The sequence below is a fragment of the Melozone crissalis genome, unplaced genomic scaffold (genome assembly GCF_028551555.1).
Source record: "Melozone crissalis strain CALT ecotype California unplaced genomic scaffold, PUWL_Pcris_2 ptg000068l_1, whole genome shotgun sequence".
In the NCBI taxonomy this organism is placed as follows: Eukaryota; Metazoa; Chordata; class Aves; order Passeriformes; family Passerellidae; genus Melozone; species Melozone crissalis.
Window position 1 is genome coordinate 14,665,226 of NW_026535846.1, and position 27,470 is coordinate 14,692,695.

The following is a 27,470-nucleotide window of genomic DNA, read 5'->3' on the forward strand; positions in this document are numbered from 1 at the left end:
CTCAAACGTGTGTTATTCTTTTACACCACTGACAACCCGAAGAGTTAAAACAGAACTCAGGCTCCAAAAATGCATGAGAGAGTTTTAATATATATCTAAATGCCAGAACAGTCTTCAGGCTTTGTTGGACACTTCATCATACTTGAATTAGATCACTGAACTTCAGTTTTCCCTATAACCAACAGGATAAAGCCACGAATTCTCCTCTAGATCTGTGCCACACAGAGGCCAAGCATTAGAGCAAGCATCTACGCAAAACATGCAGTGGGGTCCCACAGTGCCATCCCAAGAGCAGGCATTGTCACTTTACCTTCTTCTGAAGCTTCAGCATCATCAGCTTCTCAGCAAAGCATATTATTTAAAGCAGAATTGTTTCTGCCTTTCAGCTTGAGCCTGTCCCCCTCTCTGGCTGGGTTGGTAAAGTGGGTGAAGAATGAAGGGCATGTGTGAGATACCCAAGAGCATCAAGGGAGGATCTGAGCATGGTGCTGTCCCAAACTGCCTCTTCCCCTTGTTCCCTGCTTTGGACACAATGGTTTGTTTTTCAACCATTCAGCTTGAGAAGTTCAGTAAGATTTGCACATGTAAAAAATTACCCCAGCCTGTTCTGTGTGCTTGGTAAACTGTACTGTAAACCCAATCAGATGCTGTCACTGTAGCATGAAGTTGTTCTGGTTTGAGAGGGAAGCTTTGGAGTGCACTGAGGACAGGATCATGGCTCTTGGTCTCCGCTTGAACTTTTTAGTCTCCTTTGAAGTTCTACTGCCTTGTGGTCCTTCTTGCAGTAAACACGAAAGCCAGTGTGGTTCAGGCTGATATCATTAAGATAAGCAATAGACAGCTGTGTGCTGAGCAGCTACTGCTCCCTGAGGTCACAAAGCCACCTTAGCAGCAGCCTGCACTACCACTGCCTGCCTGCCTGCTGCTATCTCTTAATCCCTTCTGTCATTTGGATACCCTTGCTGAAGCCAACAGACTGAATCACATCAAGTTTACCTCAGTGTAACATTTTCACTTGTCCTCTTGGGCCAGCACTGTGGACATTTGTGTCCAGAACGAATCCTGGAATATGGATGTTATTTTAATCTCTGTATGCAAATGACCCCACCACCACCAGATGGAAGTTCCTTATGATAAAAATCTCTGTGAAAGTTTTGAACCAGCTAGGAAGACAGTGGCAGCAATGCTCTGGTTCTCTGCTCAGCTGTCTGAAGAGCTGAAATAACAGCCCTTTGCTCGTGATAGGAAGGTAACACTAAAGGGGTCAAACATTGCAATAGCTTGTTCTCCTCCGTCCTGTGCAAAGAAGAGGATCTCTCATAGCAGTGGTAGTTGGCACATAGGCCTTGCTCTCTCTGAATGAGAATATTTTTTCAGCTTGCCCTTTAAAGTTTGAGGGAAGTCTCCGTTAGGTTTCTGCACATCAGTACCTGGATTGGAGCTCAGCATTCTGACTCCTCGTGATGACAGAAGCATTGCTGCCACACGTAGCAAAATGGATGCATCAAAAAGACAAAGCTCATTTCCTTGGATTTGCAGGCAGAGAAGGCACTTGGACAGAAGGTGATCACTACCCCTGTGAGAAGCTAGACTGACAGAAACCAGAAATACTGCAAAAGCAGTAAGATTCTTTTCTTCCTTCCCTAAAACCAAAGAAGTTTTCAGAAAACAAGGATCATTACAGCTGGTCACTGGCTGTGGATGTGACTGAACAGGAGCAACTGCTTGGATTATTACCAAGGCTCTGACAAGCAGGATTAGGACAGGGAGAATTCCCCACCAGGAAGCTGATGGATACTGACGATAACTACGAGGAGCAGTATGTCATCTGCTGACACACTGTGCAGGGTTAGTTTCTCATTACTACAAGCCAAGTCATGTAGAACTTGTAGTTTGTCCTTTACCATAATTTATATCCACTGGGGCTCTAAGCAGATTCATAAAAAATGGCAACCAATCCATATCTATCATGCTTTATGTTTGGGCAAAGAATATGGATATTACTTTTTTTAAGTTTCATGAAATATCTGCTCTTATATTCATAGTGATAGATGACTCTGCCAAAGTTTTATTTTAAGGTGGTTTAGGGGCAGTGTGCAGAATGGGGAGGATGCCTAAGGAGAGAAGGATGTTGACTGCAATTTTATTTTACTGAGGACAAAGCAGTCATAAACCCTCCCTGCCTTGGGGGAAGTATATGCAAAAGGCTCTCTGGCATAGCCAGAGCTATCTATATAACAGGACAATATTTTCTACAATGCTTCTTAAATACATTTTGCCAAAGTAAATTGATCCTGACAGAAGCCTTCCTGCCACCATGATGTTCTCTCTTGATCAGGGCCTTCCAGCTCTGCTGAGATTTGCCAGATTTACAAATCTCTCCTGAGAACTGGACAGGGTCATTTGATATTAGATGTCTGAGTATATAGCTGTACTTACCTTTGAAAATACATTTACTATATATATACCTACCTGCAGTCCCTATAGTATATCTAGTATATATTATATATATACTATATAGTATATATAGTGTATATAGGGACTATATACAGTATGTATATATATATATATATATATATATACACACATTATATATACTAGGTATACTATAGGGACTGCGGGTAGCTTATTCCTTCCTAACTGCTACTTTAAAAATAGTTTGTCACATAAGTATTTTCTCCAGGAGCATGTAAAATAAGGTAGAAGGTTTCCATTTGCTCACCCTAATAATCTGTGTTCTCTTTCCTTCTTTAAAAAATTCAATGTACAAATAACCAGGACTAAAAAAATCTACAATTCCTGGGGAGGCTGGTACAGACATGTTACTTGCAAGTTTCTGAAAATGAGGGGCTGGTCTCTGCTGTGGTGCCAAGGGGTGCACAAGGCTATCAACCAGCCCACAGAAGAGGAGGGTAGATGATCCCACAATGCAGCCAAGCTTGCTTTTCCTCACTGCCTCCTAAAGCAGATGCTAGAAGCAGTCTGTGGTACAATGGAACCAGACAATTGCTCCTGTCTTTGAAGCAAAGCCCATAGCTTTCCCCTTCTTTGCTTTCCTGCATGGATGAGGGGTAAGGAGCAGCCTTCTTGCTGTAAAAAAAACATCAGGTAAAGTAGAGACTGTCCCAAAAGAAAACCTGCTTGCTTTTGTCTTCCTTCTCTGTCCCATAGCCAAATGGCTGTAGGCAGGGACCAGGCCTTGTGTGCTTTGGTGCTCTCAGAAGTGCCCTCATGTCTGTAGGCTGACAGCCTGAGATGCCATTTTTAACACACTAAAATTTTAAATACCAGCAATCAGAGCAAAATGGAGTTTTGGCTACCAACCCTCACTCCAAAGAGGCAGTGGCCTGATTTGGTCTGCCTGAGTCAGGACTGAGATTCTGAATCCCAGCACTAGTCACTACCTTTTAAAATTTAAGCATCGCTTGTACTGACAAATTGCTTTCTAAAGTGAAAACCTGCTATGAGAACAGCTTGCTGGAGTTCCAGCAGGAGCAGGGGAGAGAGGTGCCTCTTGTGTGCCTGTGACAGAGGATTGAGGCATGATTCATGTCTCCTCATCATTGCTTATTGTAAAACATGAGCTGGGCTCCTGGCAGGCATGGAGATGTGCCTATAGGTGAGCCTGATCATGGGAGCAGAGCCACACTTCTGTGCTGTTCAGGAGGGTGGGAGGGCTCAGGATGGCACCTGCCCCAGTGCTTTTCCTGTGTTTGGAAACAGATTGTTCAGTGTAACAAACTCTGGAGGAAATGAGGAATAGCAGCAGCAGGTGAGTCCATGCTTCTGTAAAGCAGCAGATTCAGGTGTTGAACCTAGAGAACCTGGCCAGCCCTGGGAGAGTAGTTTTCATGGTTAATTTTCTCTTTCTTGTGCTTCTGATTTTTCTTTTAATTGTGTTTTAAATTGGGAACACTTTGTTCAACATTAGTAGCCAATGGCAATAAGCTGTAGAGATACAGGGCAGGGGGAAAGAAGAGGTGTGAGAAATTGAAATGACAAGGTTGTATTGGTGACTAGTGATGTAGAGGAGGGGAAATTTTACCTGCTGTGCTTTGATGAGTAGTTAGGAGACTGTAGTAGGCAGGAGAATCTTTAGAAGCTGAGTTTGCATGTCTGGAGCACATCTGGTGTAAAACAAAAGAAAATTGAATAACTTCTATTTTAAATGAGTCTTTGGGAGATTTTTATTATCCTCTTTTTCAAGGGAGACATCTGAGCACTTTTTCATTTGGGAGGGACCCGATATCAGCTGCTGACTACACCTCTGTGTCTGTGCATGGGAAGTAAGCTGCTAATCTGACTCACAGTGGTTCCATCTGTCACCTGGGACACAGCAGGTCTCACTACTCAGGTTTTATGTGAAATTGAAGGGATCATGTTTTTGAGATCTTACCATTCAAAGTCTGTTTGCAACCGAAGGCTTTATTGTGTGAACTTGTCTTCATAAGACTTCTCTTCCTTTCTGTTCAACTGTGGTCCCAAAGTGCAAACAGTGTATTTTTCTGCTTGGGAGTAAAGATATATTTTTATTTTATTGAGAGAATGCTTTGTCATCTCTGAAAAACTAGACTTTTCTAGAGATCCAGCATATTGAAAATGAAAATATTGTGGGGAAGTTAAGATACTTCTGATTGAGCTGAAATGGGTCACATCATGTTCTGGAATGATTTATAGTATTCTTGTACTTCTGGTGTTTCTCTCACCCAGCTCATATTTCATAGGTTGAGGGATGTATTGGAACAACTGTGCAAAAAAGTCACCTTCCCTTTATAGAGGGGTAGATGAGGAGAGAGAGTCTGGGGGGGGGATGGATGGATGGATGGATGGATGGATACACACACCACCATGTGTCTGCAGTCCCTGATACAGCCCACCAGCCCCTGGCAAAGCTGCTGGCCCAGCAGCTAAGTAAGTCCTGCTCACACCCTGCCAGACACTCAGGTTTCCCTGCCCTATGAACCAAGCTGCTCACACTAAAGGCAAGTGACCATCAGGGTGGTGACTTGTTACCTGTGAAGGTCCTCAGGGTGGCCAGGAACAGAGGAAGGAAAAGCACAGACAGAAGCAGGGCAGGCAGCAGCTTTCTGTGGGACAATTCCCACAATTCTGATTGCTTTGGGGTTTGAGGTTGAACCTTGTCTTCATGTTGTCCAAAGTGAAATTTCTTTCTGTGGAGCAGACTCTCCCCAGGCACTGGTGAGGTTCAGGGGCTCAGATCTGGTGGAAGTGCTGCTCAGGCTCTGTGTGTTTGCCTCTCTGCACAGTCGTGCATGTCAGCCTGGCTTGCACTTCATTTCCATGAGAGCAAGCAAAGAGCACCATCACAGAGGCTCTGAGCAGCTTGCAGATGACTTGACATGACAAAAGCAAAGTGCAGGGTGCCAGCAATCAGGATCTCCCATAAACTGCCTGTCACATCTCCTCTCTTGTGCGTTTAAAGCCAACCACCAAAGTAGGGCAGGCAGTGTCAGGGGGCAAGGCTGCTTGAGGCCCTCGTCCTGCTGGGGCAGGCCCCCTTCAGCAGGGGTTGTGCACACAAGGGCTGATTTTTTTAACCCATTATAAAAGATGTGTTAGCTCGAGTGCCTGCCCAGCATGGTGACAGCACAGGTGGCCCATGGGCTGTGAAGAGGAGAGGCAGGGGATGGTGGCTGAACCACCAAGGGCCACCCCATGCTGTGCTCCACGCCTGTGACAGCAGGGACAAGCAGGCTGCTGCCATGGCATGGCTGATCCTGCCAGGCAGCAATGATGGGGTTCCCCTGGCTGTGTCTTCCCCTGCAAGCCCAGCCCAGAGCAAATTCACTGCCAGCCATGGGTTTGCTGTTCCACTGGCATGTGGGGCAGATTCTTCTTCCTTGTCAAAGGTGACAGCAGCTGAAAAGCAGCCATCCCCTCCCAGCCTCTCTGGAGAAGTGTGGCCCTCATTAGCACTGTCCTTTGCACTGTTGTGACTGAGCTTGAGACTATTTTGGTGAAGCACAGGCAAGGACCTCCACTGTGGCAGCCTTGGGATGGCAATGCTGCTTTCAGGCAGGGCAGGCATAGTGGGACTTTTCAAGCAGCCCTCCTGGTATTTAGGGAGGCCACAACATGTCCCTTTTATTCTCACAGTTGGGTGTTTCACTAATCATTGCTCAGGGGTAAGAAAGGCAGCTGAGCTCTGCCTTCCTGTGGCTGGGGACAAGAGCTCTCTGAGAAGGTCAACAGCTTGAGCAGAAAATTGGTAGGGGTCAGGAAATCTAATAGGGCTGAAAAAATAGTAACTACAGGAGTCAATATAGCAAGTAATTAATGTATTTTCTGTCTGTTGGGAAAATAAAAAACAATCAGCAACTCACTGAAAAAAAAAGGAAAACCTCAACTTGTTTGCAAACAGAGCTGTGTTTCTGTGTGGAGCTGACTTTTAAAGAGGTTTAATTAGAGGGACTGAAGCAGAGTGGGAGTGTCTGTGTAGCTCATTTGTTTGGCACTTGGGAATAGTGAGGGTTATTGGGTCTGTTTAGCTGATAACTCCCCCAGGGATCCTGGTTTTCAAAGTACAGTGTTCTGCAGGGGTCTGTGCTCGTTCTCTGGGCTCAGCTGTGAACTTGTCCTTTGTGGGAAATGGGAAATGACACAAGTATAGATAGCACAGAGCACAAATCTGTCCTAACCTTCCCAAAGGAGTGCTGCTTTCAGGCTCTTGCCTGATACCTGCACAATTCAGAGGAGGGAATGCTTTCTGAGAAATACTGGACTGAAATGGAGCAGCAAAAGTGTATAAGGCAAAATATGGAGAGGCTTTCAGTGAAATGCCAAAGTACACAAACTACACCCAAGAGAAGGAGCTTTCTGTCCATTCCTGAGTCAACACAGATTCAGGCTGTAGGAGGGCTGACTCTGGAGTTAAGGGCTGAGGGGAGGAGCACTCAGTCAAGATGATTCCTGACAAATGTAAGTTATTGTATTGTTCTGAGCCCTAGCCCAAAGAAGAATGAATCAGCTAAGGAAGGAGGTATGGTTTTGACAGAGAAATAAAGGAAATTAGCTCAGACATATTCGTTCTCAACAAGGCAGCACAGAAGACAATGATGCAAGCAGAGGGAAAATTTTACTCAGCCTTTTCTGTCTTTAAAACTCAGCAGAGTCAGCAGAAGACCTGGAGAAAAACCTCTCTGACTTCAAAGTGCAACAGCCCCCTCGGGGCAGCTATCAACTCTTCCCAGGTATCACCCTGCTCTGGGAGCCCTCTGCCAGGATTCCCCTGGGTGCTGCAGTGGGAAATAACAGCAAAGTGCTGCAATGTTCATGTCACCCTGTGCTGGAGAAATAATGTCTTTCCTGAATTTGAGAATACATTCTGGACTACAGCAGGTTTATTCTGTTGTATTTGTCTCTATTTGGTATTGCTACAGGAGCTTTTGAGGGCACATGCAGCATCCCTTTAAAAATCCTTAAAAGGAGCATTGTCAGGGTGTTGGGGACAGAGCTTGCCTCAGCCTGTTGCCAGCTGCAGGCACAGCTTTATTCAGTGCTCTGGGGTGGCAGATGCACATCTCTGAAGGCCAGTCCTTTGCTCTGGCTCCTGCCCATCTGTGTGCAATTAGACCGTCACACTTGCAGACAATCACAATTACCTGGGTCCTTTTGAGTGCTAGCAGGAGCTTTGCCAGGGGAGAGAAGATGAAGCCTGTAACCTTCTCTAGTTAATGCAGAGGTGAAGGCCATGTAAAGGTTTCTGGCACTAGAACAAAAGCTCAAATAACAATCTTGATGCTGAAGTGGCCACGGTTTCAAATTAGACCTTGCAGGGAGCAGCTTAATTTCCTTCTTGGCTCTAGCGCGGCTAAGAAAAGAGATAAGCAATAAAGAAGAGCAAAGCTTTTCTCTCAGGATGGCTTTTTTAAGATCTTGCTCTGAGCTCCTATGATAGTGCCTTATATCCAAACACCACTGTGGGCAAGATGGGGGGAGGTGGAGAGACATTCTGAGGCTCTAGGACTCTATAAAATCAAAGCTACTTTCTCCAGAGTAAGGGAACACATCATCTCTCTCTGGCCCAGGCATGGCCTCATGCCATCCCAGCCATCATTTCTCCCACTGCTCTGAGAGAAGAGCAGGAATTATTCAGAGAACATTTGCTTCCTTAGATTGCTGTCCCACAGTGATAAGAAGGAACAGCCAACTCTATCTTTGAGCGACAAAGAGATGGACCACAAAGAGATGCTTCTGTCTCCTCACATCAATCTGCTGTGGCTAGAGGGGAAGGAGGATCCTACCCCTCTCATTGCTGCTTCTTGCAAGCTTGAGGAGTTTCCAGCTCTCCAGCTTGCCCCTGAATTGAATTTTCAATGCTCATTCTTGTGTTACATTTCAGTTTCCTGAGCAAGTACCTTTGTTCACCTTGTTCTGGATGTCACTGCTCTGCTGCCGTGGGGCTGCCCTTGGAACCCCAGCACCAGGGGCACATTTTCCAAGTACCTGCAAGGCTTTTCTCATAACTGATGTTTCTGTGCCTCAAAATGCACAGAAATGAGATTTGCAGAAGGACCTCAGCATTGAGCACAAGTTAAAGTCAGCACAAGGCAGCTGTCAAGCTGCTTCTGGAAATCCCACTAAGCATCTATCTTCATTGCAGGTGCATAACTGAAAAGCTAAAATCCTTGACTTTCACTTACACCTGAGCTCTCAATGACTAAGATTTTAAATTCTGCCCCCAAGGCAGTTCTGAAAATGGGATAAAGGATTTTACAGGATTTAGGTGAGGTTAAATTTTTTCTGGGATGAGGAGGGAGAGGTAGTAGTTGGGATGTTTTTCTGTATGTAATTTTTTTTGAAGAAAGCTGCTCTAGGTGATCTTGATTTGATTGATTCATTTTTGGAACATCTGATAAATTTTTATCAGCAACATTTCAGCCTTGTGTGTGTTTTTTGTTTTGTTTTTCTCTCTCTGTGGGAGTTACAGTCAATAGCCAAGCCTACAAGCAGCTCTTGCATTGGCTTGTGATTGTGTGATTTAAATTGGCAACAGTTGGGGCTGTATGGAATGACAGCAAATGCATTGACTTGTGTTCTTGGCAACAAACTGTCTGGAGGCTTAGTTGCTTTGTCTCATGTTTGGAGTTCTGCTTGCTGTTAGTGTTATTTTTATCCTACTTTTTATATGTGCTATTTGCTCACTTGAGTGAGACAGAAAAGCACAAATATCTCATGGCTATATGTTTTCTGATGTCTCAGGGCATAAGAAATAAGAGCAGAGTGAGAAAGAAAGTTAAAATTAAGATCGTAAACTACAGAGGACAAAAAAAGACCTAAAGATCTCTTGCATTTTTCTCATCAAGTTTTTGCCAGTCTCTTATTTTTTTTACTGCCAAAGACTTGCCTTTGTCAAAAAGTTCTTATATGAGTGAAGAGCCAGCTAACTCTAAGTTATGTGCTACTGCCATTTGTTTTTCCTCTACATCATTACAGCTCCCAGAATATTACTGTAGTGGCTGCATGTGCAGCTCATGGCACAGAGCCTTGCTTAGGGGAAGAGCACCTCCTTTAGTCTTCTTTTAGGCTTCTTCTGAAAACCAGGAGACTAAATCTAATAAAATATATATTATATGGGTGTGCTTTCAAATGCTCTTAAACTGTTATGAAATGAATGTCTGGAGGCTAGTTAGATTTGATTTCACTATAAATTTATCTTATTAAGAAAATTATTATCACTATCCAAAGCAGGTTTCTTAATTTTCTTTAAAATGCTTTCAGTTCATTAATTCCTGACTGAGCTTTAATTATGCAAATGTTTGGAAGGCTCATATCCAGTCATGAATCTGCTGGCTGCTGGAATAGAATTTTGAAATATTATAGAATTTCCTGTAATTATGGTTTTTTTTCATGAGGGAAAATAATTTGGTTTTAGTATGTCTTATTTTCACTGGATCCAGTAATTCTCTAACTAGTCACTGAATTTCATGAGACTTTTATCTAAATGGGATAACATGGTTTAGCACACAGCTAGGCCTGTATTCTGTAGAATATCCAGGTAAAATAGGAGGGAAGAGAAGCCCAGGTACAGTAATTAGCACTGTCTTTATTGATCTTGTTGAAAAAATCACAGCATGGAACCTCTGAGCAAGTGGTGCTGGGATATGACCTGGGGAAAATAAGGGATCATGTATCTGTGGTTTTACAGAGGCTGAAGCCCCTGATGTGTGAGTGGTACTGCAGGTCTGTACTGGGAGGGGATGAGAAATGGGATCAGCTGTGCTGGGTGACTCAAGCAAAGCCCAAGCTCAGCCTCAGCTGCCCCTGCCAAGTACTCCTGCTTGCTTGAGGACAGTGGTGAGCCCTGGACAGAAGTTTTGTGCTCAGCAGCAGGAGGGACCTTGTATGGGTACCCTCACATGCCCAGCATCAGCTCAACCTGGTGCCCAACATCAGCTCAGCCTGGTGCCCAACATCAGCTCAGCCTGGTGCCCAACATCAGCTCAGCCTGGTGCCCAGCAGCAGCTCAGCCTGGTGCCCAACATCAGCCAGCCAGGCCAGGGCTATGGTTTGGGCTGGGCTGGTGTCACCACGTTTCTCTTCACAGAGAAAAGCAAGGCAATATTCTTCCCAATATTATTTCTGTGATTCACATTCTCTGAACCTCAGAGAAAGGAAAAACAATTCTTATTAGCTGTGCCTGTGTTTGTGCAAAAGTAGAATGCAACATGGAGATTGTTTACCCAAAGTGATGGTGTTTTGTTTCCTTAGCCTGTCAGGGCCAGGTGTGTGTGTCAGGACTGTCACTGACAGCCATGAGATTCTGTGCAGTGTGAGCAGTTGAGTGCTTGGCAGATTCAGTTTAGATGTAATGCAACATAGTGTAAAATAATATAGGATAATAAAGTAATCAATTAGCCTTCTGATAAGATGGAATCCTCCATGCCTTGGGGTTCCCTGCAAATGCTACAGGCTGCAGCCCCTCCATCTGCTGCTGGCTCTGCTGTCACTCCCAGCACAGGAGAGCAGCTCAGAGGATGTCATTGCAGAGCACTTGGAGACAATTGGCACTCTCTGCTAACTGCACACAACTACCACACACAGAGATTGTTTTTCATGAGTCAAGGTCTGCGTTGCCCCTGGCATTTGTTTTGTGGATAAATTTCAGGCATAATCTCTGTCTCCCATATCTTCTTATCCAGGATGTCCTTCTGAAAGAAAAGGAAATGTGTTCTTTACTTCAGGGTTGTATACAACCCAGCCTTGCCTTGCTAGGGGAATTTAAATCACTCTGCTGCTCTTTGACCACTTTCTAGCACTTGTAAAGCATATTAGAACAATAATGTTCTTGTCAGTGACATGGTGATTTGCCTTGCAAACCTCACAGCCTGGAAAGTCAGCTTCCAGACAGCCTGCAGAATGCACTTAGTGAGAAGTGATAAGTAACCTGCCTTTCCTGTTCCCTGTCTCAGCAAAAGAAAGAAACAAAGCCCATGAAGTGCCTGTAAAACATCTGCATGTGTGGAGTGGGAAGCTGCTCCTTTGGCAGCACTCAGAGCTCTCTCCAATCTTACAGGGACAGACACAAGCACCATTGTCAGAGAGGAGCTCCAATATGCAAATGCATCGATGAGAGGGACTTGGAGTGTTGGAGTGACCCTCTGGTGGCAGCACTGCACTCTCATCTGCCCTCCCAGGAGTGGCAGGGCTCTGCAGTAGATGAAAGCAGTGGATTAGCACCCCGTTGGAGTGGAAGATGTAAATCCAGCTAGCAACGTGTGCAGGTCTGACTTTTGGTGTTGCTTAGCACAGAGATTTGCATTAATAATAACCTTTGGCATTTTCAGTCAGTTCTGCCACTAGTTGGGAAGGCTCATCTGCTTCAGCTCAGGCTTGTTGAGAGCAGTATCTCATGTGGCACAAAAATGCAAGAGAAAAGGAAAACTAATTCATATTTCAAAACATGGGAAAAAACAGCACCCAGGGATAGGAAAAAACAGCACCCAGGGATTCACAGAGACTTTGGGTGCTTGCTGGGGTTGCTCTGAGATGGTGTACTCTGTGAGTCAAGGTCTGATTTGCTAGGAGCAAATTCTCTGATGTGGGCTTCAAAGCTACAAAATACACCTGCCTGTGCAAAACAAGTGAAAAAGAACAAACTATCCATCTGCATTAAAAAAAATAATCCAGAAAAAGGCCATGGCATAAGCCAGGTGTGAAGAGCCTTTGCTTTCCATGCTGGCATAAGCCAGATGTAAAGAGCCTTTGCATCCATGCTGGTCAGTCATCCAGCCTTGGCATTTAAGTTTTTAAAAGACAGAACAACTTTTAGGGATTTTAAGCTTAATTTGCTTTATACCTGAAGCGTGTCTCATTCAAGAGAAATTGTGCTGCAGAATTTATGATTCTCTGTCAAAGCATGCTGGCCCTGCATTAAGCACATTCCAAACCATTCCTGGCTAAATTCTTTTGCAGACCCTTTTCCCATCATTAGCCAGTGCTCCTACCACCACCAGGCAGGTCTTCTGCTTGAATAATTGCATTTCTCTGGAATTCTCTTTGCCAGAAAAGAAGTTGCTTGAATGCATGGTAGAGTTCACACAAATTGACTGTGAAAATGGACAGGTGAAAATTGGACAATAAGATTTAGCAATAATTTTTTTTACTGCCAGTGGTTGTGTCTTATCAGCTGGGAGTCTGCAACAAGCCTGCTTGATTGACAAGGCAGGGAGAAAAGCTAAAACAGAGACTTCTGCTGAACCTGGTCCTTTACTGTATCAAGGTGACCCCAGCAAAGCAGAAGACAGTGATGTCTGCAAACAAGCCTTTTTACTTTCTTTCCTTGTTTCTTCAAACACTCTCTTAACTGTTGATTCATTAGAAATTCACAAATAACTTTCTCTGTTCCTCAGCTAATTATTTTATTAAGTAAAAAGGCATCTGAAATGTCTATCTGATCTAAACAGAATCCATCTGTAAATGGAAAACTTTTAGGATACTATTAATTCCAGGAATTTTGATGTTGTTAATTAAATGATGCAAGGGGAATATTTCTTAATAAGACCAATTAGTAGTGGAACTACTGAAGGTCATGCAGAATAGCAGTAATGATGTGCAAAAGTTTGGGCCTTACACAAGATGAATTTATGGAGTTACAAATTGCCTGCCAGTTCCTTCTGCCTGGAGCTGTGGCTCAGTGTAATATTGCATGGCTTGCAGCCAGCCCTAAACCAGGACCTGCAAAGGGGCACTGTCCATGCTCAGTGCCTGTTTCTCCATATATTGAAGGATAAATTTAGGGACCACAGAATTCAGCCTCATTTTTAGTATTGCAGTATTTGGGGGAGAATGTAGTAAGACATGCCATGTTCCTTTCTGGATGGGAATGGTTGGAGTCCCGTGCAGTGACAGGTTGCTGCTGTAGCTGTGTGGTGATAGAGCAGGAGAGGAGAAATCTCCCTTACTTTTCCATATGGAGGCTTATTTTGGGAGATGAAGTGGTTCTGCAGGGAAGTCAGTGTTACCTTTCTGGTGGTGTCCCCCTTCCAGAGGCAAAAGGAGTGATGAGAGTTATAAACCAGAAGTTATTTCAGAAGCTGTAGAGGAGTGAGAGGTCCTTGCCAGCTTGAGCAATATCAGAACTGCAAGTGAGAGTCTGAGTTTGGATGGGCCCTTGGAGTATCATCGAGTTCTTTCCACTCCAGGACAGATCAGGTCAACCCAGACCTGCATCATTCTGCTGCTGAGATAAAAATTAGTTGTTCCATGAGAAAAAAGTTGTTTATGCCACCCCCTGATCAGTGATGGGTTTGCAGATGAGATGAACTGTGGGGTTTTTCAGGTGTTGCTGGTACCAAACTTTGAGCTGGGAATATGAATTCATTCCAGATTTTCCTGTTCATGGTATTAGTTTATTTTGCTTGTTTCCCTGGTGGCAAAGCTAGGAAATAGATCTGCCCAGGCACATTCAGAGCATGCAGGTTGTCATGGTAAAGGTTCCTGATGCTTTATATTGAGTTTGTTTATTACAGAAGCTGTCTACCAACAGCTGGGGTTTTTAAGTTTTCCTGTCTGTGTAGAAAACTTCATATTTCTTCAAACCAGACATTATTACCTCAGGGTATTTACTCCACATGTATAGAAATCTTTGACTCTCTTTGGAATATTTTCATTTCTCAGGGTTTGTTTTTTAGGTAAACATCTGCTGGTTTGAGGAAAAGTACATTCTGTAAGATATTTTGCCTGTAACACTTAATGTCCAGCATGGTGTGCCAGGAAAAGGGCAAATATCTGTCAATGCTGATAGGCCTTGTCTATCCCTTTTCTTTTTCACATTGCTACAATGTCTTTTTCCATTAATATCAAGCAAGGACTGAGCAGCCACATGCTAGGAATCACCAAGTGGTATTTAAAAAGATGTGTGTCGTGACTCCAAGGCAAGCAGCACAAAAAGGCCTCACACCATGCAGGCATTCAGCATCTTGGGAAAAGGTGAGGTGGATACAGCCAGGGGCTCCTGTTGTCCCCTCTACCCATGGAGGACACACAGCACCTCACAGGGTTGGGTGAGCTTGTAGTGGCATTAAATGTCTGCCTAGGAGTGTTTCTGACTCCTCATTAGTTACTGAAGTTGGAACTTTCTCTGATGGTTGTCAGTGTTGTGGGATGTGCAGATAACTGAATATCCACCCCTTCTTCTCTTCTATGTCTGGTCTAGTTGTGTAATCTGCCAGCATCTCCACTGTTCAGGGGCCAGCTGTGGTCCCAGAGTTCATCATGAATATAGAGATAATGAAAGAGTCTGGAAAACATTTTCAGGATAAACATTTTCCATTTTTGTCTTTTGCTATTTGAGAAACAGACTCAAGTGCAGCCTTTAAATCTTTTCTTGCTGTATCCTAATGTTTCAAAGGAGTTGTAATTTTGGATCTTGACTTGGAAACAATTTAAAGGCAGCTGATTTTCTGTGACTGGGAGTGCTGTGCTTCCTGACTAATCAGACTCTTTAGACATGTCTTAAATTGGGCACTGAAATAATGGATAGACAAGTGCAAGTAGTTGACTCAGCTCTGTGGGGGTTTAGGCAAAGGCTCTTTAACACACAGCTCTGATATGCTCTGAGTGTGCACACAGCCACTTATCACTCCTGGGCAGACAAGAGGTGAATGATTAAGGCACAGTAAGTCAATCATGGGAAACCATTATCCCATGCTCAACCAAGTGGTGTGCTCCAAATGATCAACCTCTCCTGGAAAAGTGGAGGCCTGTTCTATTTCAGTCAGGAGAGTCTCCTGCTAACACAGAGAATACCTGACATAGCAAAACACTTCTTTCAAATACAGTAAAATTCATTATTTAGGCTTTCCATGCTTGCTGAAAGCCGTGAAAGATTCAGCAGGAGTCTCCACTGACATTAAATGAGGTCTGTTCTCCCACTAAGCTGCTGATTCTACACCTGCTCCATAACGTGGAGCACCTATGTGAAGTAAAATAGGCAAAGAAAAGGGGGTGCAGCATACAAAAAGAATGGTTCTTCCAAATTTCCTGAGTTGTTGGAGGTTTTTCTGGGTTGGTTTGTTTGTTTGGTTTTGTGGTTTTGTTTTCTTCTTTCTTTTATTTTCTTTTTCTTTTTTATTGCCTTCTGCAGGAAGACAATAATCCATCCTGGCAATGTAAGCACAGTCCTGGGCTACCTAGAACAGTTAAATCTGTAGCTAGACATAAAGCCAGTTAAATGCTGATTTTTTGAAGAGAAAAGAAATTTGAATAATTTCCAAGTTTTCTTTCCTTTTGTTTTTTTGGAAGTATCTTTAAGAGGGGAAAGGAAGAATTCTTTACTCTATTGCTTGAATAATGCTTTGAAGTTTGGTCCTTAGCCAAAAGCCTGTTGACAGTAACATCAGTGTGGGGCTGACTGGCATCATGTATTTCTTGGGAATCTTTAAAAGCTCTCTGAGCAGCTCACCAAGGAAGGAATTATTCCTCTGTCTTGTTATGCATGGGTAAGGAGCAGTCATTCAGTGATTTACCTGCCTTTTAGGGACAAATCTCTAAACCTGGTAGAGATCCAAGGAGTCTGACAGGGAATTCACCTCTTTCTTTTTAACAACCAGTCTGGTGTCACCTTATGTTGCCACCATTTCCATACCTCCTCATTGTTCATGTACTATTTTTCTCAGAAAAAAATTGGATGGATAACCTCGGAGTTTCATTTACACCCATTTCCTGTAGATACAAATCAACATCACTATTTTTCATGTGGTTTATAGCTATTCTTTTTTTTTTCCTCCTCCAGTTTTTGTAAGGAGGTTTATCTGAGGTGTTGATATTTCTTACAATAATTTTCTCACTAGTAGCTATGACAAAGCCTCTAATCTTCTCTCTTCCTTTTGTCCTCAGGAAATCCACTGACTGTGGCCTGCAAAGCTTTCTTTGGATTCAGTGGAGAATCAGGCCCCATGATCTACTGGATGAAAGGGGAAAAATTCATAGAAGAATTGGAAGGTCACATTAGAGAAGGCGAAGTCAGGTACTTCTTGAATTATTTACTATTAAAAATGCTGTATGTCCCACAAGCCTGTTGGGTTAACAAGTTTTTAATTGAAAGTGGAAATCATTTTCTGTCCAAAGAGTGATGGATGGCTTGGAGCCAGGGCTGTGTGAGTTGCTCCCTAAAGACAGAGTAACTTGTGCCTGAAAATCTGTTCCCAGATTCCCCTGATGGTTGGAAGCTGAAGCATCTCCTGAGTGTTCTGGGGTTTGATTTTAGCCCTGTGTGGGATTGGTGCTGTCCACTGCAGGCATCCCGTGGGACCTGCCTTGGCAAGATGATATCCATTCCAGCACCACTGTTAATCTTGAAGACAAATGGTCTCCTGTCAAAGCCACCACACTTTTTCTCTTCTCCTAAATGTGTTTTGTGTGTGGGTGGTTCAGCTCTCAGTGTGCTTTAACCTGAGCCTTCAAGAATCAGTGTTTGTCCCTCCAGGTTTAACACATAAGGGAGAGAAAGAAGTGCCTCTGTCCAATATCCAGCTTGTTCTGGGCTTTTTCCCAGGTGCTGGTCATCACTTGGTGTAAGTTGTAAAGAAAACACACTTGTATCCTCATGAACTTCCATGGAATTTGCACCTTACTCTCCTCCTTAATAATTACCTGATTATTGTTTTTGAGCAAAGACCAAGTTATTGTTATACTGTGGGCAAGTTGGTCCCAGCTCCTATAGATGCAATGAATATTGATTATGGTACAATGAATATGGATTATAAAGAGAACCAAGGTCTTTTCACTTTCCAGTGCACGTTTTTTAATCGCATGTCTGAGTTTTTTGTTGCTTGTAAAGGTGATTCTGCAGAGCAAGAGGAGAGAGGTCCCTTTTCTTTATTACTTGATCAATAATGTGAAGTTCAGCCACTTAGCCATGAGTTGTTAAGATATACTTAATTGCACAGAGATTAAATTTATCTTATATTGCCATTGTACAATCCTCTTTTGTGCTTCTGACCACAAAAAACAATTATTGGAAACTTCTGCCATTGTAAGTAGTCAGCACTTAATGGCATTGTGCTCTCTCTGGTGTGTATATATATGAACAGAGTGATTTTGGTCATGTTCTTCCCCTGCATCAAGACAATTTGAGGTTTGTATTTAAAGAGTGCTCTGGCTTTAGCACAGTTCAGAACTTTTCCTTTATATACATTTGTTAGTGAAACTGAATTTGAAAAGGCTGTTACTTGTCCTTTGTTGTGCCATCTCATTGCACATTCATGTTTCAAACTAATTTGTGACAAGTCTCTTTTCTCATTCCACTAAAGTGCTTTGACTCAGTTTACAGACCCTGCACAATTCATTGAATCTTCTCTTCAGCAAAGCTACTTATCACCTCCCTAATCTCCTGTGATCACTGCCAGCATTTGAAACAGCATTTTCCAAAACACACTGCATCATTACCAGCAGTGCCCCAGTCCATCCCTTTTTTATTTAGAAGTAGCTATGGCAACTGAAGTGGCAACTTTTTGCAAATGATTTTTTGCCCGTAACAGCTCTTGTTTTTGTGTTCCATTACAGGTATGCTGCTTCAGGGAACTAAGCAGCACTAATTATTCTGTCAGTGCCTTGAGGCAGCCCACATCTTCCACCCAAATATATTTATTGATGTATTTAAAAATTGTCATGTTTTAAATTTGATGAGCCAGGGTGAACTTGCTCGCTAGATGTCTTCTTAATCAGTTTGCTTCTCTATGTGTTACCAGGACATTTCATTTTGAGAAGCTAAGAGTAGTAAAGAATCCATACAATCAAAGCAAGATACTCCCTGGGCTGTTCCTTTGGTGCATTTCAACTCTGCATCCCCTACCTTGAATTAGTTCACAAATTTAGTAGCACTCTGAATTGGTGGTGCTGTCCTTACCCTGGGCTGTGCCCATCCAGTGTGTTGCTGGATTTTCTGTGTATGAGAGCTCAGGTCTGCAGATGATGTGTGGGAGCACAAACCACTCATCCCCAGTGTGCAGGGTTAACACTCACTGTGCTCTCATGAAAGCACTGAAATAAGGATGCATGTAACCTGAGCATCCCTGTTCAAATGCAGTCCGTGGAACTGGGTTTTGGTAAGCACACTTCACCAAGAGTAACATTTGTGTCACTCTGGGCTTATCTGTGTTTATTAGACCTTTTTACAAAGCTTCATGATAAAAAGTAACTCAAAGTCTTGCAGGACTTGGAGGCAATGCCATCCTGTCTGAGCTGCCCCCTTGTCTGCCCTTGAATTAAAATCCCCAGGTGTTAGACATGTGTGGAAGAGACTTTGCTTGCCAGGTGGATTTTTTACAGCAGTAATGAAAAATGTCATGTAAATTGAACCAGAGTTATTAAAGAAGGAATCAGAGTCTTTAAACATGTCTGCAGAGTTGTCAGTTGTACCTAATTATCCAAGCAGCCCACAGCAAATTTCAACACCAGCTCTCTGCCATGGCAAAGTATTTTCAGACATAAATGTTGCTCTCTCAGACACCCATGAGTTACTTTTTTGTTTTTTGTTGTTCTTCAACAGGTAACACTGCAAAATAGTCATAATGCTCATCTTGTAAAGTGTGTTTGTCCTTGTTTTGTCCCTCTTGTCCATTTTTAAAGTGGAAATAGTTTAGCTTATCCTAGAGGGATGAAAATAAGTGACTGGAAACATTTTGAATGGCAGCCTTATTTCTTCTGATTGATTTATCACCCGCAGAAGCCAACAGATGGTTATGAAATGCTCAGACAAGATGAGGATGTTGTTTTCTGTTAGGAGAGGGTGCTGGGGGCAGGAGGCACAACTCCCATAGCTGATGTGCTGGGTGCTTGGCAGAGAAGTGTGGAAGCAACAGCTCTCTCCTGAAAAGCTTATACCACTCAAGTAGACAAATTCAGGGCAGAGAACAAGAAACACAATGCAGGAAAGCAGGAGGGAAGGCCACTGTCGTGCTGCCAGCTGAACGACTTTGCTTTGGAGAGGTGCTTGTGTACACACAGAACTTTCCTTTATCTGCAGCCTGTTGTTAAGGAACAGAAGGAGGGGGGTAGATTCATAACCCTGTTCACAGTCAAGATCCTCAGCTTTATAAAGAATGAAAGTTTCATTTTTGCTAATCCCAACTCTCATGTAGGTTAGTAAAGGTTTGCAATTCATGCCTCTGTCATGCAGAGAGACCCAAGTGAAGCTTTCTTATGGCCTTGTACCTGTGGTCATACAAAGACTGAAAATATTGGGAAAATATGGTGTCAAATAAAAGTGTTTTAAATTCAGATTCAACTTAGTGCATACAAGCACTGGGAAAATATGACCAAGGATTTGAAAAATCCAAGCCATTGCATAATTTTCAAAGAAAGCATCTCTATTCTGTAATGACACTTCCTTTTTAAAATTCATACTCTTACCTGAAAATTATTCACTAGACAAAATGTTTTGTTTCAGATCAAATAAAATGCTTCAGCCTGAAGGAAAAGAAGGCACTGAGTGTTGTTTTTACACCACCCACCTTTTATTTCTCTCTTTCCATCCTGTTTGTTGTGAGTTGTCAAGCACCATTGATTTAGCTGTGCATTAAATGTTGTAATTACTCTTACAGTTTGTTCAGCAACCCAGAAAGAGTGAGTTATTGTTCTTTCAACTTATGAGAGCCGGCATGTGTTGACAGTGATGCTGGTGAAGCTTCTCCCACCTCAGATCAGGACAGAGCTTCATCTTCTGGGTGTGCTCCAAATGCTGTTGCACCTTTAAGGTCTTGCTTGTTGGTATTGTATTGTGCTCCATGTTCTCTGAACCAACAACAGCAATTAATTAATCAATGCAATTAATTAAGGGCTGCATGTGTATTTAAAAAATGCAGGTGACCAGCTGTGCGTTTCTGTGGCAATAAAGTAAGTGTAGAGTGATGTTAAAAGAAAAAAGAAGAAAAATTAAAAAGCAGGAATGAAAGGTTTAACTAAGAGCTTTCTCCACTTTGCTGCTAGCACAATGCTTAAATGTTTGTCAGCATTTTCATTCTAGGTCCCACTTTATAGATTTCCCTTGCTAAAATTTGCTATTAGAAGATATGTTAAAAAAATTGTCAGCCCAAATATATTGGATATTCTTTTTTTTTAATGAAAGCTCCTCTTTAGCTGATTATGTATTATTTAAATTCAGGCTAAGGGTCAGTTATTTTATCTTACATACATGTAGTTTAGATGTAGATAAAAATAACAGTTTCTTTTATCTTAACTGTAATGTGTCTCCATTTTTCTTCTGTGTAAAATATCTTGATTACAGTAAACAAGAAAATCTGAACATTTGCAGAATGCTGCAGATTAGTTTCCCAGATATCTTCTCTGTTAATGATTATATTGTTCCTTGTAGCATGATTGGTAGACCAAAAGTTGTTGGGCATACTGTTTACCAGAAGAGTGGCTTTCCTGAGTCTTTATATAGATATAGCAGAATAATAGGTAAATGAGAATTGATTTACCTCACTCCCAGTAATTAGACTGAGTATGCAAACAGACCAGGCTTTCTGAGGAGGTTTTTTTCTGGCCAGAAATTGTGCAAATTCAACCTTTCTTCCATTATTTCACCACTTGGACTCTGGACCAGAATAAAAAAAAAAAAAAGAATAGAAAAGAAAAAAGAGGAATAATCAATGAGAATTAATTGGCGGGGGGGGGGGGGGGGGAAGATGCAATCCAAGTTTCCAAATTCAACACACACACTCTCAAACACACACACACCCTGGTTTTAAACTAATGTTTTCCCACTTGCTTTTTTGCAAGTTATGCTGCCACAGTGAAAGAGGCTGAATTGTTGTGGATGCTCTGATGCCTCTTCTGAGTTACTGCAGAGATGTGTTTGTAGCAGTCAGGCTGGCATTTGTGATTGCCTACTGCAATGCCCTCATACTTCTCCTTTGATTTGTTTTCAGTGTGCTTGGAGTTCCATGGTTGTCATGTGAAATCATGTACATAAGGAAATGTGTGCACACACAATGTCTTTGGTTTATAAAAGTGAAGTTTGGGGTTTGCTATTACTGACAAATGTAAATGTCTCCAACAGCAGTTTCCATCCAGAGCAGGCAGCACTCTGGTTCATTACTTCCCATCCACTTTCCTTCTTTCAGTCTTGGGAGAAAATATTTCTTTTTTGGTGACCCTGGGTTTTATTTCTACCTTTACATCACAGTGCTGTGCAGTCTTTTCAGAGAACAGACTCACTGAATGCCACATGCAGTGGTGAGTTCACAGGGGACTCTGAGGGCACCCCACATTTTCTGTTTACATTCTTGTGCAGCATTACACAAACAGGATCAAATTAATCTGGTGGGTTTTACTTGACATTACATTTCTCTGTTCAAAGGAGCAGCAACTTTTTCTGGAGCAAGTGATAAGCCTTTTGAGAGAATAGGGTATTGTATTTTTAGACTCAATGTCAGCGGCAGAAAACGTGCATTTACTTTGCATTCTTTTTAATGTTCACATGAGAACAATGACATGAAAAGGCTGTACCTCTGGCCTGAAAGTCTGCTAGAACTTTTATTCCATTTGTGGGGATTTTGCACATCTCCACTTTCCTCTCAAAGAAGGAGAGAGCTCTTGTTCTTGACACTGTTTCTTTTAAAAGTCAGGATCTAGCCCCAGAAAACAGAGGAAAATTCCAAAGAGTAGCACAGCTCCTTTTGTTGGTTTTCCACACAATTAAAATGTATCACAGTACCCAGCCTTTAAATTGCCCTGTAATTTGTTCACTGATGGCTTAGTGGCACATCCTCCTTCTGGAAAATGGATATTTGTCACTTCTTTTAAAAGAAGCATTGTTTTTAGCATTTAATTCTGATGGAGCCAAGAAAGAAGCCACACATAACCACTGTGCTCATGGCCACTCTTCCTGCCCTTGGTTCAGCTCCTCACTAGACAAGGCAGGAGAAAAATCCTTCTGGCAGTCATAGAGAATGTCTCTGTGAAGGCTCTTTCAGGCAGCATGAGTCTCCTTTCAAGTCCTTCTCCAGGAGTGAAGGAGGCCAAGGAACATTGTCTTGTGCTGAGAAATCATAGTGCTTTGGGGAATCTGCCATCCATAGTAATTCAGTTAAAGCAAAGGCTGTATCCCTTCCTTCCAGACTCCTCAGAGAACATCTTGGAGAAAAAGAAGTTGAGTTGACATTGATCTTTGATGCTGTAGAGGAGGCAGACCTGGCCAACTACACATGTCATGTGGAGAACAGAAATGGACGGAGACACGCCAGCGTTCTTCTGCGCAAAAAAGGTAATTCTCCCTTTTTAGTTATCTGTGACCTCACCTGCCTCAGCAGCAACTCATCAATCAGAGGTCCTGCTGACCTCTCTCAGCCAGGCTGGACTCCTGTGTGCCTGCTTGGAGCTGAAGTGTGCTTATGTACAGCTTCAGTTTACCATTTGTGGGAAAAAAAATCATGGATTGTTCTTTGGTGTCTAGAAAATTGCCCTTGCATGTGATGCACTTGCCTGGAACACAGTCACCCATAAGGCACCAGTAATCAGGGGAAGTATTTTGAACTGAACAACCTACGAATTTGACCCAGAACTGACTAACTAGGCAAGTTGAAACTTACATTTCTTAGAACAGGTGCCCTGGCACTGAGGTCAGATGTTCGCATGTTTCTCCACTTCCTGGCTTTGTGTTTTAAATTGAAAACTTTAAGCTGTCTCCATGCATTTTGATTTCTGACTGCATCAGGAATTAAAACATGGAATGGGAGCCACAAATACAGAGAGTTACCCGATCATGGTTGTCTTGCTTCATACTGTTCTGAATGGAGAACAGCACTACTGACAAATTACCTACAGCGGAAAGGGAACTGTTGGGATTTGAATGTGCCAAATTTAAAAGTGCTGCTGTGTTCTGTGTTTGAAAAAGTCATTATCAAGGGAGTGTAACAGTATCCTATGGCAGTTCTTCTGTTGTTTGTTCAATCAGCTCTCCTATTCATAAGTGGGCTGGCATTTAGATTGGATGCTGATCTCTCTGAGATACAGTGTATTAGGAAACATAAAAGCTGTAAGAATAGTAATTGTTGGGAAAGCAAAGGAAGACTCCACTCTTGGGGCAAAGCTGTTGTGTGAAACCACAGAACATCTGCACAGGAGATTGACTAAGGAGTTGATACATTATCCAGACCTCTGCCATCACTCCTGGATGTAAATTATTTTGCCAAAACAGGAGATGAAGAATTATTTTCATGAAGCAAACCTGAAAGGGCAGCTCCAGTCCTTTGTGTGCTTTCACTGTGGCAAAGTTGGCATAAAGGAATGTTGATCTAGCAGATCATTCTACTATCTACTACAAACTTCCCTACAGGAGGGCTCTGCAGAGGATCTGGACTGGCTGGGTCCACGGGCTGAGGCCAGTTGTGTGAGGTTCCACAGGGCCAAGTGCTTGGTCCTGCTCTTGGGTCTCAGCAGGCTCCAGGCTGGGGCAGAGGGGCTGGAAAGCTGCCAGGAGGCAAAGCATCTGGGGATGCTGGAGTCACCATCCCTGATGGGATTTGAAAGCCATGCACATGTGGCCCTCATGGTTTAGTGGTGGGCTCAGCAGTGCTGGGTTAATGGCTGGACTCCATCATCTGGGAGGTGTTTTCCAACCAAAACAATTCTACAATTCTGTGATCTAAACTGACGGATTGTCACAGCTTTAATTAAGGAATCTGGTCATCATGATGAAGGATTAGTGTCTAGTGCAAAAAGTGTTCTACCTTTCCTTCCACTGAACCTCATAAATATACAACTGATAGTAAGTATATCTCTGTTGGCACTGGTGAATGTTCTGCTGTGTGCATATAGTAGAATAACAAGCTCAGTTTATTTATAACAAAAAAATGCAGATATTTCAGAGCTCTGCTGGAATTATGGAAGAGGCACCGCTGAATACAGAATTTGGAGGTGGAAAAGATCACTTTGCAGCTACTATTTCATTTCTCTCTGCACTGTGGCTGTAGAAAACTTATATTCCCCTCAGGCACTCTCAGTAGTTGATTTTCAGGCTATTAAAGTGTCATTTAAAATAACCACTGTATTTTACTGTGTCCTTTGACTGCCTGTCCTATTGTCCTGTTTGTTATTTATTAAGTTCTCACAAATACTTGACCAAACTTTTCCTTTCTGCAACTTGATTTAATTCTTCTTATACTAACTTTCTCCAGCTTAGATTTTACTGTAGATATTCATGAGTCAGGAAATACTACTGTATTTACTGAGCTGGGACAAGATTTAGGGCAGGACTTGCAGAAAGCTGTTGACCAGCATCCTTTGTGCATGTCAAAGAAGGGATTTCTATTGCAATGTGCTGCAGCAGAGATCTCTCAGTCAGAGAAATCCTCCTCCCTCCAAAGTCTTACCTGTTACGAGCTGCATTATTCATGTTTGACAAGAGGCACTTGTAGCTCTGTTTTGTCTTCAGACCTGCCCTCTGTTCAGGGCTTTTTCCTGGCTTGGATGAAAAACAGGAAAAACCCAAAATCTAAGTTGTAGGGGTTGTATTAGATTTTTTTGAGTTCTTGTTTTGACATCAGATGCTTATTTTTAGCACATAATTTGCTTTGAAAAAAAAAATTAGCTGTTCAGATTTTTCAGGGAAAATATATTAAATACTTTGCTATATTAGTGGTACAGTCCCCTCTAATCTTCAGGAGAATACAGGAGTGGCTTTTTGCACAGATCTAGTGTAGCCCCGTAGCATGTGCCATCATTTAGGATTATTTGTATTGTTTGGGGTTTCCACCTGAAAAAGAACCAAATCAAGTTTCAAACCCAAAGCCACCAATGCAAAGGCAGAGTCAGAGGTGCTCCTAAGACCTGAACACAACTGTCTGCTGTCACATTCTTCTTTACTGACTTAATTCAAGACCACATTGTTACTTGCTCTCAAGCAGTTCAGAAATAAGCTCTGAACAATCCTGGGTTTGGTTTGCCTTTTTTTTTTTCTGCCATGCTGTCCTAGCATATTTGGTACTCAAATAACATGGAAATACAATATACAGCCACTTGTCCCTTAGTTGTGGGAATAGTTCAGGATTCCCTTCAAAAGGGTTTGAACACAGTCCAGTATTTAGTGTCTGAAGTCTACACAGTCTATAATATAACTGTTCTGAAAGATAAATAACTTGTCAGAAACCACAGAATAAAGTCAGACCATGCTTTTAGTGGCAAGAAGTAGAGAATTGAAATAAAAGTAAATATTATGATGACTTTTCCTCATGATTTTTTTTAAAGGAAGCTGCCTTTAATTAAGACATGCAAGGAACTAATTTTAGGGGGGATGGGTTTGATACTGATACATCACTAAATTATGAGGAACTTCTAAAATGTAGTTGTCTCTCACTTATTGGGTATTTATGAGACTTTTGCTACTTTAAAGACCATGATCCTCTGAAATATGTGTAAGATGTTGTGGCAAGGTCCTTCTACATTATTTTACATTAGAAACTATCAATATTATTATTTGCTATTTTTCAGTCACTCTTATAGCACAGAGACCAGATTCAACTTCTTTTCTGTTGGATATGCTGCTTCCCTATTTATCTCAGTGAGGACCACTTGAGGAGGAAGGAATTAATCAGATGCCAAGGCTAAGTAGAGTAGGCAAGAAAATTGAACATCCTGGGTTTTTCTCATTGCTGCCACTTTGGAATGGAAATAAGGAGACCTCAAAAGCCCCAGATTTTCCCATAAGGAAAGCCCCTTTTTCCATAAGGACTCTCCTAGAGTCCTTATGTCTGTACTCTAGGAGAGTTCATGGGGCAGAGGGACAAATACTGGACATGCAAAAGCTGATCAGTTTTGCCTTTTGAGCTGGATTTTGTGGGTTTGCTTAATACCCTGCTATTCCCCCCACCAAAGTGAGCACAACTCTGTGCTCCTGTGTGGGCTGCAAGGCTCAGCATTTTCTTTCCTTCCAAGCTGGAAGTTTTGCCATCATCTCCATTTCCTAGCAAAAAAGATTCAGTGCTATTTAAAAAAATAAAATCCCCTCAAAAGGGATTTTAACCAACTCTGTTCTCCATTTGCCTAGATTTATCCCCCAGAGGATGCAGGCTTTATCATGCAGTGTAGTAAAAGTCCCATGAATTCCCTGTGTTCTCAGAGAGATTAAATAGCTATTATAATAGACTTTTTCCATCTATTAGTCCATGACTTCTTGCCAGACAGACATCAGAGATACTGTAAACTGGGAATAGCTTGACATCTGATGTTAATTATTGAAATAGAAGGCATGGTGAGGCAAAAATAACCCCCAAAGATACGCAGCTAATTTGCTTTTTATCTTGAAAGTGACACAAATGACATATGAGTAATTTTTTTCTGACCTAAGTTTTAGAACAATAAATATCACAAGAACTTTGTCCCAGCTGTGTGAGTTTGGCAACTTCTCACTGTGTTTGTCACAGCAGCAAATATCTTCATGACGTCTTATCTGAACCAATACAGGCTGTGAGAGTCAAATTGTCATCCTCTGTCTTTTATGGCTAAGTAATATGCCAGGTGGTGTTAGGAGCAATATTACATTCAGAGGACATTTCAGGATAAAGAGCAATGCTGTTTAAGTTAGTCCCTTGCATCAGATGGAGCTATGGTCTGGTATCCAAGGGTTTTATCCCATTTTGTCATTGGTTTGCTGAATGACCTTGAACGTGCTGCTTCTCTTTTCTAAGCCTGTTTCCCCAACTGTAAAAGATGGATCATTGTGTCTGGATGCATTTGTGAAGTTCTTTGACTTCTTGTGCTGTTTCCTAACAAAAGCATCTGAGTAGGAAATTTTAGCTAACACTAGGTCCCATTAAATTATAATGTGAGCTCTACAAATATGTGAGAACCCCGTTAGCAGCCGTGCCAAACAAAGTGGCTCTTTGCAGCCTGATGTGTGCTCCTGGCTTCTTGTGTTGTCTTGGCCTTCCTGCAAGCCCAACTCATTTTCCAGTGATCCAGCTGAAGCCCTGGCTTGGCAGCTCACATCAGCTTGTCCACAGGCT

The 27,470-nt window shown here is 42.4% G+C and overlaps 1 protein-coding gene across 4 annotated transcripts in view; it reads left to right on the forward strand.

Annotated features, from left to right (window-relative positions):
- IL1RAPL2 (interleukin 1 receptor accessory protein like 2) overlaps positions 1–27,470 on the forward strand; it is a 333,232-nt gene that overhangs the window by 290,771 nt on the left and 14,991 nt on the right. For all 4 annotated transcript variants that reach the window (XM_054289711.1, XM_054289712.1, XM_054289714.1 and 1 more), the window contains 2 exons: positions 16,360–16,489; positions 22,587–22,732. In XM_054289711.1, coding sequence (XP_054145686.1) covers positions 16,360–16,489; positions 22,587–22,732 — 276 coding nt within the window. The remainder of the gene's footprint in view (positions 1–16,359; positions 16,490–22,586; positions 22,733–27,470) is intronic.